The sequence below is a fragment of the Grampus griseus genome (genome assembly GCF_964374135.1).
Source record: "Grampus griseus genome assembly, chromosome: 14".
Classification (NCBI taxonomy): Eukaryota; Metazoa; Chordata; class Mammalia; order Artiodactyla; family Delphinidae; genus Grampus; species Grampus griseus.
In genome coordinates, this window is record NC_139008.1 from 86,949,664 (window position 1) to 86,965,103 (window position 15,440).

Consider the following 15,440-nt stretch of genomic DNA (forward strand, 5'->3'; position numbering starts at 1 on the left):
CTTATCTGTTCTTCTGCCTCAGTTATTCTGCTATTGATTTTTTCTAGTGTATTGTTCATTTCAGTTACTGTATTGTTCATCTCTGTTTGTTTGTTCTTTAATTTTTCTAGGCCTTTGTTAAAAATTTCTTTCATCTTCTCAATCTTTACCTCCATTCTTTTTCTGAGGTCCTGGATCATCTTCACTGTCATTATTCTGCATTCTTTTTCTGGAAGGTTGCCTATCTCCTCTTCATTTAGTTGTTTTTCTGGGGTTTTATCTTGTTCCTTCATCTGGTATAGAGCCCTCTGCCTTTTCATTTTGTCTTTTCTTTCTGTGAATGTGGTTTTCATTCCACAGGCTGCAGAATTGTAGTTCTTCTTGCTTCTGCTGTCTTCCCTCTCTTATTTTTTTTAAATAGCTTATGCAAAACAGCAGTACAAGCAATTCTCAGTTATTTGGGAAAATCGGATAACTGTAAAACATGAGTAAGGAGGAGCACAGGTACATTTCATTTAGGACTGCGTTGTGCTGATTTTTAATAGACCATTTTTATGAAAGTTTATTTCATAAATGCTTTTCCCAAAGTGTGTCCCATGGAGCAACCATGGTATCACAGTGGCTGTTTTGGTGGTGGCGGGTGGGGGAGACTGAAGTGTTCAGCAGTCAGATTGCGTTGGCAGATGCTGGATTAACTGAGATGCAGCATACCTCCTTCCTGCAGGACTTCTCAGGGCCTTTAGCACACGCCCACCTAGGGTGCTTCTCTGAGACTTGTTGTGATACTCAACGTTTACCAAACGCATTTGGCCACGGAACCCTTCCCCTGCCAACAGAACTCTTAGAACCAGAATAGACTAGACTAACATTTTGGTTATTTGTTTGGTTGTGACGTGGCCCCTGCAAGTTTCATCTAGTGTCACATCCAGTGACCCTTTAGCCCTTTCTCTGTGCCAGGCACATACTGCCCTCCTAGGACTCGCAATCTCAGAGAAAACAAATATTAGCCAAATAATCAAATAAAGATAAAACGGAGACGGTGACAAATGCTACCAAGAAGAGAGAGGGGCCCGTGCTATGGAAGTTGACCCAATCCAGGCTGGCAGGTGTGGGTGGAGGTAACACCTAAGCATGAGCAGGAGTTAACTCAGAAAAGCAGCAACCTGTGCAAAGGTCCTGGGGCAGGGGCAGACACAGTGCATCTAAGGAGCTAAAGGAAGGCCGGCATGGTTGGGGAGGAGGGACAGAGGGGAGCATGGTAAAAGGGGGCATCAGGAGAGGATGGGGAACAGAATTACATGGTCCTGGCTGAGCAGTGAGTTCTGCCGGGAGCCCTGAGAACAGCTGCATGCAGCCCGTTGGCCGATCTCCCTGGACTCGGGACACAGGACACTTGGCTGTCGTCAGCCTGGGCAATGGCTCTTCCCATTTAGGGGTCCGTGTGGGTCCCTTCACTCATCTGTGCATCAAACACCTCCCCCCGAAGTGTCTATGGACTCAATGGTCATAACCAGTCCTCTGAAGTCATTTGGGGCCATTACCAGCAGCCCTGTCACTGACCCACCGATAATAGGCCTTAGGAGGCAGTGGGGCCATCACTTGGGCTCCCCCGATGGACAGTGCAGGCTTGGCTGGGGCTGAGGTCATCAGCGGAGTGGTCACTGCCTGGAGGCCCCAGCAGCTCCCAGGAAGGAGCCCACAGAAGGCTCTGTGGAGAGGGGGCTGGGGGTGGGGCGCTGAGCAGGGAGCCCTGCCAACCCCCCCCCAAAGCGGGATTCGTGTGCTGAGATCACCCCCTCCCCAGGGAGGCTCAGAGCCTGGCATCAGCCAGATATATGCGTTTTCTGGATCTGAGCAGATGACACCCTTCCTGGACGGGTGAGTGGAAAGAAATGTAAGAGGCCGTGTCTAGTTCTGAATGAGGCATTGGCAGGAAGATGGGCTGCAGAGCTTGTGAGCCGGGAGAAAGGGAAGGGAAACCACTAGAATGGTGATGTGGCCACAGTCCGGTGTGGAACCTGCTCTCCAGGGATGCTGGCCACGGCCTACCTGCCCAGGACAGCCCCCCACGACAGAGAACGCTTGGTGCGAAGCGTCGACAGTGCCGAGGTGGAGACGTTCTGGCCTAAGTGGGAGGTTTTGCAGGACCCTCAGTAGCGTTTGTGGGTTTGTGGTGCAGTCCCTCGGGGGATAAGGACACAGCTGCTCCTTTTGCCTTAAATCGAAAGATCCTGAGCCAGAATCTGGGTCCCCGTCACCATCACGTCAGGTCCTCACAGCCAGTGGCGTGGCAGGTCCACTGGGCCGTGCTGTCTTCCAGTCTTTGGCAAGCCACCCAGGGGGTCTCCGGAGTGAAGGACGGGGACACCCTGCTTCCCAGCAGGGCGGCCGTTCTAGGACCTGAGGCTGTCTCCCCGTGCTGCTCACAGGCTACCTGTGTCCACAGGTTTGGGGACTTGGACATTGGTCAGGGGGCTGTGCTGGAACCTTCTGAGTGACAGCCTCAGTGGGCCTCCCCCACCCCAGCTTCTTTTATTTTGGTAAAATACACACAACATAAGATGTACCCTTAGTGACATCTAGGACATTCACAACCATCTTGTTCCAGAACATTTTCATCCCCCCAAAAGGAAACCCCCGACCCTTTAAGCAGTCACTCCCCTCCCACAGCCTCCCCCACCCCCCCGGCAACCACGACTCTGCTTTCTGTCTCCCTGCATTTGCCTGTTCCGGATGTTTGTGGAATCGTACAGCATGTGGGCTTCTGTGTCTGGCTTCTCTCACTGAGCATGTGTGTGAGGTTCATGCATGCTACGACCTGTGTCAGGCCTTCATTCCTTTTTATGGCCTAATAACGTCCCACTGCAGCGCCGGACCACATTCCGCTACTCTTTTCAGCAGTTGAGAGTTGACGGTCGTGGGCTGTTGCCACCTTTCGGCCGCTGTAAACGCTCAGGCACAAGTGCTTCTTCGACCACCGTTCAGTCCTCTGGGCCCGACGCCTGATAGAATTGCTGGGTCCCACGGGGACTCTTTCACTGTTGAGGAACCGCCAGCCTGGCCCCATGTGGTCTGTGGGCCTCCTGTGGAGGGGGGCTGGGGAGTGGGTGCTCCCCCACCAGCATTTACTCTGGACAAGCCATCAGGGCAGGTTTGGGCTCCAGGAGCCCCATGGAAGCACCCTCAGTGCTGACAGCCCCCAGCAGGACACGCCGGCTGGCTGAGGGCCACCTTGCTCTTGCCACGAGAGCGGCCACGTTCCTGAGGTTTGGGGGCCGATGGCTCTGCCTCCTGGTGACACGGTGCAGCCCTCTCCCTGCACCCATGGCCCCAGCTGGGGCGGGAGACAAGGCTCCCGGGGGCCGCCTGGCTGGAGTGCCGTGGGCTGCAGACACGCCAGGACGGTGGCTGCCCCAGTGCCCCGCCTCAGCCTGCATGCAGCCTCATCCCGCACTCGCTGTCCCTCAAATAGCCCTCATTCCCACCCACCCACCCCCGACACTGTTCCTCTCCTTCCGGGTCTGGGGGCTGGTCTCCGTCCTCCTGCTCAGACCTGCCGCCTCGAGCTCTGCCTGGGCCTCCCCCAGCCCCAGCCATGGTCTGGCTGCTGCAGCCTCCGTCTCCAAGGACTGGATCCTGTCTGGGGTCATCCCTTGTCAGAGACTTGTGTGCAGGGCCTTCCAGAGGCGGGCAGGGACACACATTACGTATTAATGAAGCAGCGTTCCTGCCGAGACGCTTGACTCTTCATTTGGGGGACCAGAAATGACAACAGGCAGAGCGTGGGCAGCAGATCTGAGGGTGAACTGCAGCCCACAAGAGCCATCCGCCCCGCGGATCCCTGCCTCCATCGGGCTGAGGCAGTGTCTCCCGCAGACTCTGCTCCCTGACGGACAGGTGTATTCCTAGCCTGGGGCCTTGGAAGGAAATCTGTCTCCACTCTGGCTTTCTGTGCAGCAACAGCCCTCGTTAGCTGTCAAGTTTAGGCATCTCCAGGGAAGCCACAGACCTGCCCAGACTCCTTCTCAGAGCCCTCACTTTTCCAGGAGGCTGCCCAGGTACCGGGTGTCGACTAAACACCACTCGAGGCTGGGTGCTGAGTTAAATTAAACTTTGCTGCAAGCCAAGTGACCGTCTCTCCTGAGCATCTCCTGGACAGTGCAGTGGGGGAGACAGAAAGAGAGCAGTCAACAGAGGCATAAACAGGAAAAAGCTGCAATGGAAGTGCTGGGGAGACGGTGAGGCAGGGTGTGGCAGGCGCTCTGAACCTCGGCAGAGGACGGACCCCCTCACCCTGGGCTGGCCCACGGAGGCCACCTCTTCCCCCCGGAGGCTCCAGAGCTCCCCCGGGAGATGGGGCTGAAGCCAGACCCCAGCCCAGCCCGCATCTCTCCTCTCCTGCCTCAGCTCCTGCAGACTCTGCCCAGGCGACCACTCACACAAGACTCTCATCTCCGGCTCTGCTTGCAGGGAACCGCACCGCACACTAGGGTGGAGAAGTCGGGTGGGCCTCCGTGGGGAGGCGGCATAGGCAGGGGCCTGGGCACCACGGGGACGCTGCCCTCTGGTTAGAGCTTCCCTGCCCCGCGCAGTGTTAAGGGCCCCTCCGACTACATCTGGGTCAGGCAGAGGTTTGACTGAATGCAACGGGGGAACCCACTGCAGCTACCCCTCTTCACGCAGACGGACTGGGAGGGAAGGCTGGCCAGCAGGTGGCTCCGGGGCCCTGGGTCTTGACAGGGAGATGGCCCTGCAGCGGAGGGGCTCCAGCCATATTTCCCACCCCCACTCTTTCTTGACTCAGCATCCACAGTTGAGAGGAGACGCTGATTGGCCAGCTCGGCTCATAGGCCCGCCTGTTGCCCAGGGCAGGGCAGGGCGTCTTGACCGACTGCTCCCCAGGACCACTCACAGTGGGGAACGATGACCCCCCAGAAGGAAATCGGGCCTCTGCTGCCTGAGTGAGAGCCGGGAGTGGACTCTGCCCTGTTCCCACTGTCAGCAATAATGTCTTCTGTCATCCCTTACCCCGAATTAAGTAGCTACCTGTCTTTGTTAATTTGGTACAACCTGAAGGGCACTTTTGAGAAGCATCTAATTCACTCTTCCCCACCAGGCAAATTTTGTAAGAACATATTCATGGCTTTCATTAATATTCATACGACTTTGAGGGGTTTTTTCACGATTTATAAAACTCAAAGTAACTGTGAATGGTGATGTATAATAGTGTCAATGTTACACAGCAAATGCCTTTCCCTATCACATTCTGGGTTTTTCTGCTCATTACAAGAACCTAGTTGAAAATAATTGAAAGCTGAATTTCATTGTGCGTGGAAAGTATTTAGTAAAATGGAAGAAATACAAACATCGTCAAGCCTCTTGAAGTAACGCTCAAGAATCAAGGAAGCGCTGGGGAGGGACGTGTGGATCCCGGCACCCTCAGCCCCGGGTTTGCCCCGTTCACTTGAGAGAACAGTTTTATTCTGGCCGGATCTCGCTGCTTGCCCAGCGCCATGGCAAAGGGCTTTTAAATTAAACTTTGCTGCGTCACGTAGGATTCGGTTATAATTTCATGATCACTTTCAAAGGCAATTAAAGTGATGTTCTAGTCCTGGGCCTTAGAGCCACGGTGACTTTTTTTTTTTCTTTTTTGGCTGTGTTGGGTCTTCGTTTCTGTGCCAGGGCTTATCTCTAGTTGCGGCAAGCGGCAGCCACTCTTCATCGCGGTGCGCAGGCCTCTCACTGCTGCGGCCTCTCTTGCGGAACACAGGCTCCAGACGCGCAGCCTCAGTAGTTGTGGCTCACGGGCCTAGTTGCTCCGCGGCATGTGGGATCTTCCCAGACCAGGGCTCAAACCCGTGTCCCCTACATTGGCAGGCAGATTCTCAACCACCGCGCCACCAGGGAAGCCCACGGTGACTTTTTAAAGCACGGAACTTCAGCGATCCCTGTGTATTTGTAAAACCAGCTGGAATGAGAGCGACACCCGGGGTCTGAGATTCCCGTCACGGGTCGAGTGACCCTGGGGAGACACAGAGGCCTCCTGGGCCCGGTCTCCCATCTGCACAAGTGGGCACAGCTTCCTCAGCCTCCCTTTCTGCTCTTTTTTTTTTTTTTTGCGGTACGCGGGCCTCTCACTGTTGTGGCCTCTCCCACTGCGGAGCACAGGCTCCAGACGCGCAGGCTCAGCGGCCATGGCTCACGGGCCCAGCCGCTCCGCGGCATGTGGGATCTTCCGGGACCGGGGCACGAACCCGCGTCCCCCGCATCGGCAGGCGGACTCCCAACCACTGCGCCACCAGGGAAGCCCTCCCCTTCTACTCTTCGAAGCTTCCTAAGAAGGCAGCATGACCGAGACAAGACCTGGGAACTCTGCCCTTGATCCTGGACTACTTGTGAAACCTTCGTCCACCCTTAGCCTCTCTGCGCCTCAGTCTCCCTACCTGCAGAAGGGGCTGGACCGAATCGTCAGTGGGGCCGACATTCTGGGGCTTTTCTTTCATTGTCCCTTAAGGAGTTGCAGGGGTGTGGGGTGGAGATTCCTGGAACCCTCCTCTTCACAGGGGAGCTCGGCGCCAGCTTCAGGCTTTCGAGGCGTAATAAGGACACATAAGGAGGGAAACCCTAATTTGGGCAAAGAAGCCCAAGATAAACACAGTGAAGAGCCGGCCAAGGACGGGCCGTCCTGCTGTTGGTCCCATCAGCTCACCCCTCCCGGGGGCCAGCCCCTCCCCAAGCCTCCTTCCTCTCCTGCCGGAGGCCTGGGGGCCAGGTGACACCACACCCCTCGGGTTCCCGCTGAGTCTCTAGAGCAGAACCCTTCTGACTCCCTCCCCAGCCCCCCAGGGCCCCCAGAAGCCTCTGCAGACACCCGGGGGTGGTCCCCCTCCTCCTTCTTTTGCTCCGAGTTTTCACCTGGGGAGGGGTGACCACCTCTCTTCTCTCCCCCCTCCCTATTTCGCGGCTGTTTCTTTGCCCCCAGACAGTAGCCACAGGGCTGGGTGGAAGGTCTCCCTCCCACCTGGGATCTTCGACCACCTGCCGCCCCCTTGGGGGCCCCCCTTCCCTCAGCCTCCTCCCTCGGGGCTCAGGGAAGAGGGAGATTGAGCACCTACTGTGTTCACCGTGCCGGGCCTGCACCTGCCATCCGTGGGGACAGACAGCACGTTTGTGTTCCTAGGGCCCAGAGGAGGGTGTGGGGCAGCGTTAGTGCTCAACAGTTGGGGGGGGGGGGAACAGGCGAGCCGTCCCTGCAGAGCAGACGGGATGACGGACACAAAACCTGAGAAAACCCTGATTCTCTGTCAGCATGAAAATCTAGAAGCCCCAGCATCGCGGGCCAACGTGAGGGCCGTGAGGACCAGCTGAGGCCGCGGGGAAGCCGCAAGTACATTTAAGGTGAAGGAGTGCTCCTAACTCTGGCTCTGGTGAGAGTCGGATTGTAAGGAAAACTGGCCGCAGCCTCCTGGCCGGCCACAGTCACAGCCAAGTGTAGATATGCCTGCCTGCGTCCTGGCCAGCGTGGGGTGGGTGGGGGCAAAGCGTCTGCTGCCACGACTCAGAGCTTCTCCCTCTGCTGCAGGCAGCTCAAAACTCCCAAAACGTAACAGAAATGAGAGTCTGCAACCTGTTTTCCTGGGAAGGTCTCTGGGTTTAATATCATACAAGGAGAAAGCGCTGCAATACTTCACTGAAGAATTACATCCTTGTGGAAGAACTTGATCCCAAGGGTTTTGAGAGCATCTTTTGAAACATGGGGACAGGGTCAGGGAGGCCTTATTAGTGGCGTGGCAAAGCCATTAAGATGCAGAATAGCCATCGCCTTCCCAGAGACTTAGAGCAAGAGGAGGGGAGATCCAGTCGTGTGCACACACGTGCACACGTGTGTATGCTTATATGTATGTTTGCAGGTGTGTGTGTTTGGGTGTGTTTGGGTGTGTTTACATGTCTGTTTTATGTGCGTATGCGTGTTTCTGTGTGTGTGTATGTACACACATGTCCAGGAATCATGTACCGTGGTGGACAAGACCAAACACTCAATTTTAACTGGACATTCTTGAAAATTCTCTTTGCCCCCCAAGTCCTTACATCAGGATCTCTCACAGACCCTGTTCTTCCCCCATTTTATAATTGTCACTTTATACTGCACTGAGAGGCTGTCATTTTTTTAGATCTAATTCCTCTGGTCCATGAACCGCGTGAGGGCAGGGCTGTGTCTGTCCAGCGTGATGGGGCCTGGCACACAGCACAGGCCACGTGGGCCAAGTGAAGACATTGTTGAAACACCAGGGGCCCAGCCTGCACTGACGGTGTCCCCTGAGCTGACTGGGCCTCTGCCTGTCCTGAGGCAGGTTTTTCTCTGCAGGTCCAGTGGGATTCTCCTCCCCTTCAATTCTTTGGGAATAAACCTCCAGGGCGTTTGCAATTCAAAACCACACATGATGACTTTTCTCCAAGTTTCAAGTTTATTCGAAATTAGGCAAATACCTTCTCCTTGGGGGAGAGCCTGCCAGAATCCTGCATTTCATCCCGCCTTTCCTAAGGACGGATCCAGCCCTCCGAGCGAGGTCCCTGGCGAACACAATGGCCAGGCACCATACGTTATTTTAATGTCGACATCACTTTAAACTAACCTTTTACCATCTGTTCTGTCCTTTAGTAACAAATGCAAAAGAGCATAATTCTCGGTGGCATCATAAAAGTGAGATGGGTGATGGAAATGCCCACCTCCACTCTTTATTCACGGTCCTTCCGGACGCTGCTGTGATGTTTTTCTCATTTTCCAGACACAAATCAAGGGGAAACTGCTCTCCCCTGATCTGGTGAATTCATCTGCACAGTATTTCTTCTTAATACGGTAAACTGTGGGAGAATTCAGGGCACCCTGCGCGTATTTCAGAAGGCGCCTGGAGAATTAAGGGAACGCGGCTCGACGGTCAGGATGTAATGAGATTTCTTTGCAAAAAATAAAATCTTGAAATGCGTAGCGGGTTCTTTTCATCCGTTTCATCACTAACTTCCCTGTGAAGGACAGGCAGCCTGGCCCGGAGACGGCGGGGTGGGGAAGCACACTGCGTGGGCCGGTGTGTCCCCCACGCCCCCAATCTCTGCAGGGCCGTACGGGCTCCCACGCCCCCCTCAATCCAGGCAGAAGGCGGGCGGTACCCCGGCCCAGGGGTCCGTGGGGGGGCGTCCGGCCCGGCCATTCTAAGTGGTCTTGCTCAGGGCGGACAAGGACCAGGAGAACCGGACGTGACGGTAGGAGAGGGAGGAGGGCGGAGCTGGGGAAGCCGGAGCGAAGGCACCCGTCACGGACAGTGCGTGCGCGTGCGTGTGTGCGCGCGCGCGTGGCTCCTCTCGGAGGCCCGCGTCGGCCCCCAAGCAGACCAGGTCGCGCTGACCTCCATGATGCCTGTGGGGTGAAAGCGTCGCCTCCTTCGGACCATCGGTTCCTGATATTTTCTCTTCCCCGTCCTGTCGCGAAGGAGGTAAGAGGCCGTTGGGGCGGCTGGGGTCCCTGCCCCCACGCTCATGACCTGGGGGGGTCGACTCTGGTGTGTTAACAGTAAGTGCTGGTTTAGGAAAGGTGTCTTCTATTGGACCGAATTTTCTCGGAAGTGGCGTTTTCTGGGGAATGGCTTGTTCTATGGTCCAGGTTCAGCTGGAAAGGATGTTCATTATCAAATCTCTGTGGAGCCTCCGTGGAGACCAGCCTGTGATGATGATTGTGCTACAGAAATAAGTTGCCCGAGAAAAAGCCACCCTTAGTTTCCGAGATAAATCCCACTTAGGCGTGTAGGGGGAGGAAAAGTAAATTTCTCTCGCCCCTTCTGAGTTCCTGGCTGAGACCCCCGTAATAAAAGATTAACAAGAGAACAAGCAGCAGAAGTGTATTAACACGAGTGCGTCATGCATACATGGGGGACCCAGGGAAAATGAGTAGCTCCCCAAGATGGCTGAGAATTCAAGTCTAAGAGGAAAAGGGGAGGGGAATGTAGGCCTCTCAGGGGAGAGGAAGTGACTTGTAGGAAAGATGATGGACCCTTGGAGGAGGGATGGGAGGTGTGGTCGTGTGGAGGTCGGCCTGGGTGTGCTTGTCTCTTCTAGCCCCCCTCCCAAGACTAGAGGCAATAATCCTTCTCAGGTGATAACCCCACCGTGGGGGGAGGGCATCTGTGACACCTGAGCCTCTTTGAGTCTCTGTCTCCAGGCAGATGAGGGAGCTCAGAGAAAACCCCTCCTATACCTGCTGGTTCTCAAGGGCCTGCAGCTGAGAACAGTCACTACACCCAGCGGCATGTTTGGGAGTGGCGTCTCGCTAACCTTCATCCCCGCCTTTGACACTCCCGCAAGCAGTTTCGGCCTAGCAGCTGGGCTGGCGGGTTGCTCCGTCTCACTGAACCCGTCTCTCAGTTCAGTTAGCAGTAGGCTCATTTCAGGAGGCAGGGTTGCAGGATGGCTCTGCAGGATGCAAACAGTCAGGTGTGTAATATGAGGCATTTCCATGGAAGGGAGAGAAAAACAAAGTTAATGGTTGGAACAGGCTCTAAACCCGTTTCTGAGTCCTGGGGCAGCCAGTCGAGAAGATTTCTGGTTGGTGATCTCACAGCATCTTCTGCAGTCTGGTTGCCTCTGATGAGGTCATTGCATGTTCCAGGGAACTTTCTGAACGTCGGCATGGCAACAGGCAGGCAGGCTGTCGGTACATGAGCTGTTTCGGGGGCTTCTCTGAAGTTCATACCCAGTCATCCAGCCTTAGTTTGCAGGGCTTTGGGGAAAGGGCAGTTTTGTTCTTAGTGATTCCAAGTCAGAAAGGCAGGAGAAGGGGCTTCCCTGGTGGTCCAGTGGTTAAGACTAGGCGCTTTCACTGCCAAGGGCGTGGGTTCGATCCCTGCTCGGGGAACCAAGATCTTGCATACTGTGAGGCGTGACGGAAAAAAGGGGGGCGGGGGCAGGCAGGAGAACATTAGAAACGTTGGTTTGGAGAAGCGCGGCCAGATATTTGAGGAAACTAGAAGAACGCGGATCCAGTCCAGTTTCAGGTAGAAAATAAAACCTCAAAGACAACAAGCAGGACCAGAATCTCAATGTACAGCTTCCTACCAAGACCTAAGTCTCCTCTACAGTCAGCCACGTTCCTGCCAAAGGCAATCATGGTAAGACCGATTTGTTTGCAAAATAAACCTGGTCTCATTTAACGTGGCCTGACCGTTTACAAAAGTGTAGCAGAAACAGGACCGTACAGGCTCCGTGGAGGTTTGCCCTGCTGGAGCTTCTAACAAGGACTCTCAGGTCACACCTGAGCCCTCCCGTTTGGATGTGATGATGGCGGCTCTAGTGCAGGTTGAACCCCACCTGCTGGTATTTCTGTTCTGACCGTAACATCTCCGTCTCTGTGTGGGATTGGTTTGCAGTTACCTTACTTTGTGCTCTCAGGAGGAGAATGGTATCCAAGGAGGATTTGTAAAACCAGGGGGATTGCTTTTTCTCTTGTGTCCTCTGCTCTGGAAAACTTTCAAACACCTCCTAGGTAAGCTCACCTGACCCTGGAGCCCTTTGCGGAGGAATTTCCTAAAGAAATAGTGGTCTCTTCACGTTTGCTCTTCTTTCTAGCTGAGTTTGAAATTTTATATTTTCTCAAAAAATAAAGTTTCGTCAAGATTTTCGACTTGGCTAACATAAAATATAAAGAATAAAATGTGCTTTTAAGTCCTATTTTTTTCTCTTAAATTTGCCAAAGGTTCATCTATTTTCTTGTGGGTTTTCCTCCGAAGTACAGCTCTTGAATCTATTTATCAGTTCTTCCAGTTTTTCTGTTTTCAGATTTAGAAATTTCTGCATTCGTCTTAATCAGTTACCTGGGTGTTTGCCCCTTCCTGCTTTGTCATTCCTTTCCTTCTGGAGCTAAATGCTCAGTTCATTCACTGTAATTCTACTCTAATGATGAAAACATTTGAAGTTGAGGGTTTGCTCTGACTCAGTCTCTGGCCAGATTCCTTGGGTTTCACTGTGTAATCGTCTTCTTGTCATTTTACTGTTTTTAAATCACCTCTAAATGTAGTTTTGATTCCTTAACCTGTGGTTACTGCAGAATGTTTTCTAAAATGTCTCTTTAAAATTACCGTTAAATTTTAATTGCATTATTCTAGTAAAATGTCCTGGTCAGTTTTGCTTTGTGCAATTTGAGGTTTTCGTTGTGGTCCATTTGATTATAAAATGTTGCCATGGTGCCCTGGGCTTTGATTTTTAAAAGTTGTGTTTTTTTAAAGGTGTATTCAGAGTTTTATGCTAATCTTAATTTGACCCCGTCAGTTATTCCTTTCACATCCTTGTGGCTTAGTTACAGTTTCCCACTTTCGGACAAGTGTTTCACGGTGTCTATGATTATTAACTGCCCTTTATGTGACAAGAGTCTTTGCTTCATCTAAATGAAAGACATACGTCTTTGTTTAATTCTGCTGGTGTCCTTTCTGTGTCCCAAAGACGTATGTTTGTCTAATGATCTGGTCAGAAGTGACATGTTGTTTCTGTGTAGCCCCACCCCACCCCACATAAAACACAGAATCGTGCATTTTTCTCTGTTCTTTCCGTTTCTTCCCCCAGCTCTCAGGCTTTGCTAACTTACTTTGGATTTGGGGCCCAGATAAGCATTATTAAATTGTTTTTTCAACAATATACAGTTTCTGTTATAAAAGAAAAAAACTTTGTGTGCTTGTACTCAGCTCCATAAAACCACATTGACAGCAATTTTCAGAGTTAAGTTTCTGTGTCTAAATACTGGTCGTGGGCCGTTTCTGTCGCAGCCCCCGTTCTTGAGATCCTGGCTGTGACCCACCCCTCAGGGCCTCTGTCAAAGGCGCAAGAACACAGGACATTTTCTGCATCTTTGCGCATCCAGAAATATCTGTTCCCTCCTACACGGATGACAGCTCGGGGGCACAAGCGTATTGGCCCCGACCTTTTGCCCTCAGACCTCTGCGGAGTGTGCTGTTCCCTTGCCCTCGTCTTTGTCGAGGTTTGCTGTGCTGGGTGTTTGCACTGGGTCCTCAGCCACTTCAAACCATCATTTGCAGGCTCTCCCGTCGGTGTCATTGGCTCTGCCATGCTCGCTGCACACCCTTTCCTCTTGGAATATTGTGTCCTGTCCTCCCCTGTCACCTGGTGGGCCACCAGATGTGCAGCGGTGGCTCTCAGTAAACCCCTGGCCTCTGCTTGCCCTTCCGGTCCCCAGAGTGGACGAAGCATTGGCTGTGGCCCCAGATGCACCTGGGAGAGGCCACGTGTGTGGCCAGCAGGTGGGATGAACGTGGCCCTGCTCACACTGCAGCCTGACCCTCCCCTCCACCTGCTCCTCCTTCCAGATCCGGTCCGACAAAGACAGCGACATCCCCATCCGCTACAGTATCACGGGCGTGGGCGCCGACCAGCCCCCGGTGGAGGTCTTCAGCATCGACTCCATGTCTGGCCGGATGTATGTCACACGGCCCATGGACCGGGAGGAGCGAGCCTCCTACCACGTGAGTGTCCATGGCCTCAGGTCCCTGAGCGGGGGGAGGGCAAACCCAAGTCTGTATCAGAAAAGCCCAGGGGCGTGTGGGGCACCGCCCCAGAGTGTCTGTTTCATGGGGCGGGGTGGGCCGAGAATTTGCACTTGTAACATGTTCCCGGGTGATGCTGGGAGGGTCTGGGACACACTGGGGGAGCGACTGGTAGAACTGGATCCACCTGGAAGACGTGGATCCACGTGACCTGCCAGGAGCTCTGACGGTCGGCGGGGAGGTCGAGAGGCTGCTGTGCCATCCCCGGCCTCTGTGATGGCCAGACATGCATCCTGCGGCCCTTCTGTTCCTGCCTCTCTGAGGGCGGAAAGGCAGCTCTGAAGCCAGCACTGCTGTTTGCATCTCGGAGCTGTGCGTGGAGAGGGAGAAAGGAGGAGAAAGTGGAGACTTCAGGGTTCAGCTGAAAGGGACTGTCCACCCGTTTCCTCCTTGGCCTCACAGCCTGGTGGCCCATGGGAGTGGCCCTCCGCCCTGGTGCCAGGCCCCTCTCCAGGCTCTGCATCCTTGTTTGCAAGATGAGGGTCTGCACCTGCGGGCGTCACACGGGCTGGAGCCCCGCCCCCAGCAGGTGAGACCTGGGCACTTAACCTCTCCGGCCTCGGTGCTCTCTCCTGCGAAGGGGGCGGATGACCAGGCTGCATCAGCGTGTCGTTGCGAGGACTCACGGGTGACCACACATGAGGCATTTAGGACGGAGCCCAGCCCCTGGTAAGGCTGCCTTTGGGGTTATCGTCAAGACGTCGGAGCTCCCGGTTCCTGGATTGTAATTTACAAACAAAGACATTCATGTGAGAGGATGGACTTCACAGCCTTCTGCCCGTGTCGTCCTGCTGACCGGCTCTGAGCTCGCTCGGCTCCAGCCCGAGGTGCTAAGTGTGGCCACAGGCTCTGCTGCGCCTCGTGTTTGCTGGTTATTCGTTTCGGGTTAATTGTCCACCTCCTGGACCAGAAGGAAGGCTCCACGCGGGCAGGGAGCCGTCAGGCTTGTCCACACCACATCCCCTGGCCCGAGACCAGAGCCCAGCCCTTGGGGGACGCTCACAGCCCATTCGCAGAAGGGAGGGAGTGGGTGGGAGGAGGCTGATTCTGTCACTGGCAACGGTGGCCTCCCCTGAGGGACTCCTGATGTCCCGTCAGCAGCAGGTGCACCTGCGGGAGCCCATCCTGGGGGGCGGGCAGTCCCCTCTGAGCCACGAGGGTTTCCTCTCTCAGTGGATTACTTCCCTATGTTCAGGACGGCTACAGAATTTCCGGGTCCGACACAAAATGAAACAGGGGCCCCTCCGAGCTTACTAAGGATTTTAAGACAGTGACGGCAGAGCATTAAACCACACGCAGGCCCTTCTGAACACAGGGCCCGTGTGACTGTGCGGGTCACACAAGGCCATGAGGCTCGTGGCCCCCTTTGAGGTGGGATCGACAGGAAGGCCGAAGCTTGAGGACCCCACCTTGTGGTTGTCTGGGCCTCCAGGGCCCCATCTGCGCCTCGGCGCAAGCGGCCCAGAGCTGCAACCAGCGTTACGTCCATTCCTGAGGCTCCCCAGCTCCGGGCACCCCGAGAGCTGCTCGATGCCGAGGACACCACACGCCTCCCTGAACCCCCTTCCGCACCCCCCCCAGACCCGCTGCTGGGAAGGCAGGAGCCAGGTCTGGGGAAAGGAGACCCGACTGGCAGTGGTCTGGGGTCTCCCGAGTTCCCGGCCCACCGTTAACCGCCACGGTGGGTGCACAGAACCAGCGAGACAATCCAGCCAACACGTGTTCAGCCAGCCTCGCGGCAGGAAACACACCAACTCAACGTGACTGTTGGCGCCCCACGGGGGCTGTGTGCTGCCACCACAGTGCTCACGGCATGGCTCAAGGTCAAGGTCAGCTCCCCTCGCCTGCCAACGAGTCCGTGCT

General features: G+C 54.8%; 1 protein-coding gene across 1 annotated transcript in view; it reads left to right on the forward strand.

Annotated features, from left to right (window-relative positions):
• CDH4 (cadherin 4) overlaps positions 1-15,440 on the forward strand; it is a gene marked incomplete at both ends in the record, with an annotated part of 544,743 nt that overhangs the window by 465,142 nt on the left and 64,161 nt on the right. The window contains one exon of the mRNA XM_082671247.1: positions 13,341-13,496. Within this exon, the coding sequence (XP_082527373.1) occupies positions 13,341-13,496 (156 nt within the window). The remainder of the gene's footprint in view (positions 1-13,340; positions 13,497-15,440) is intronic.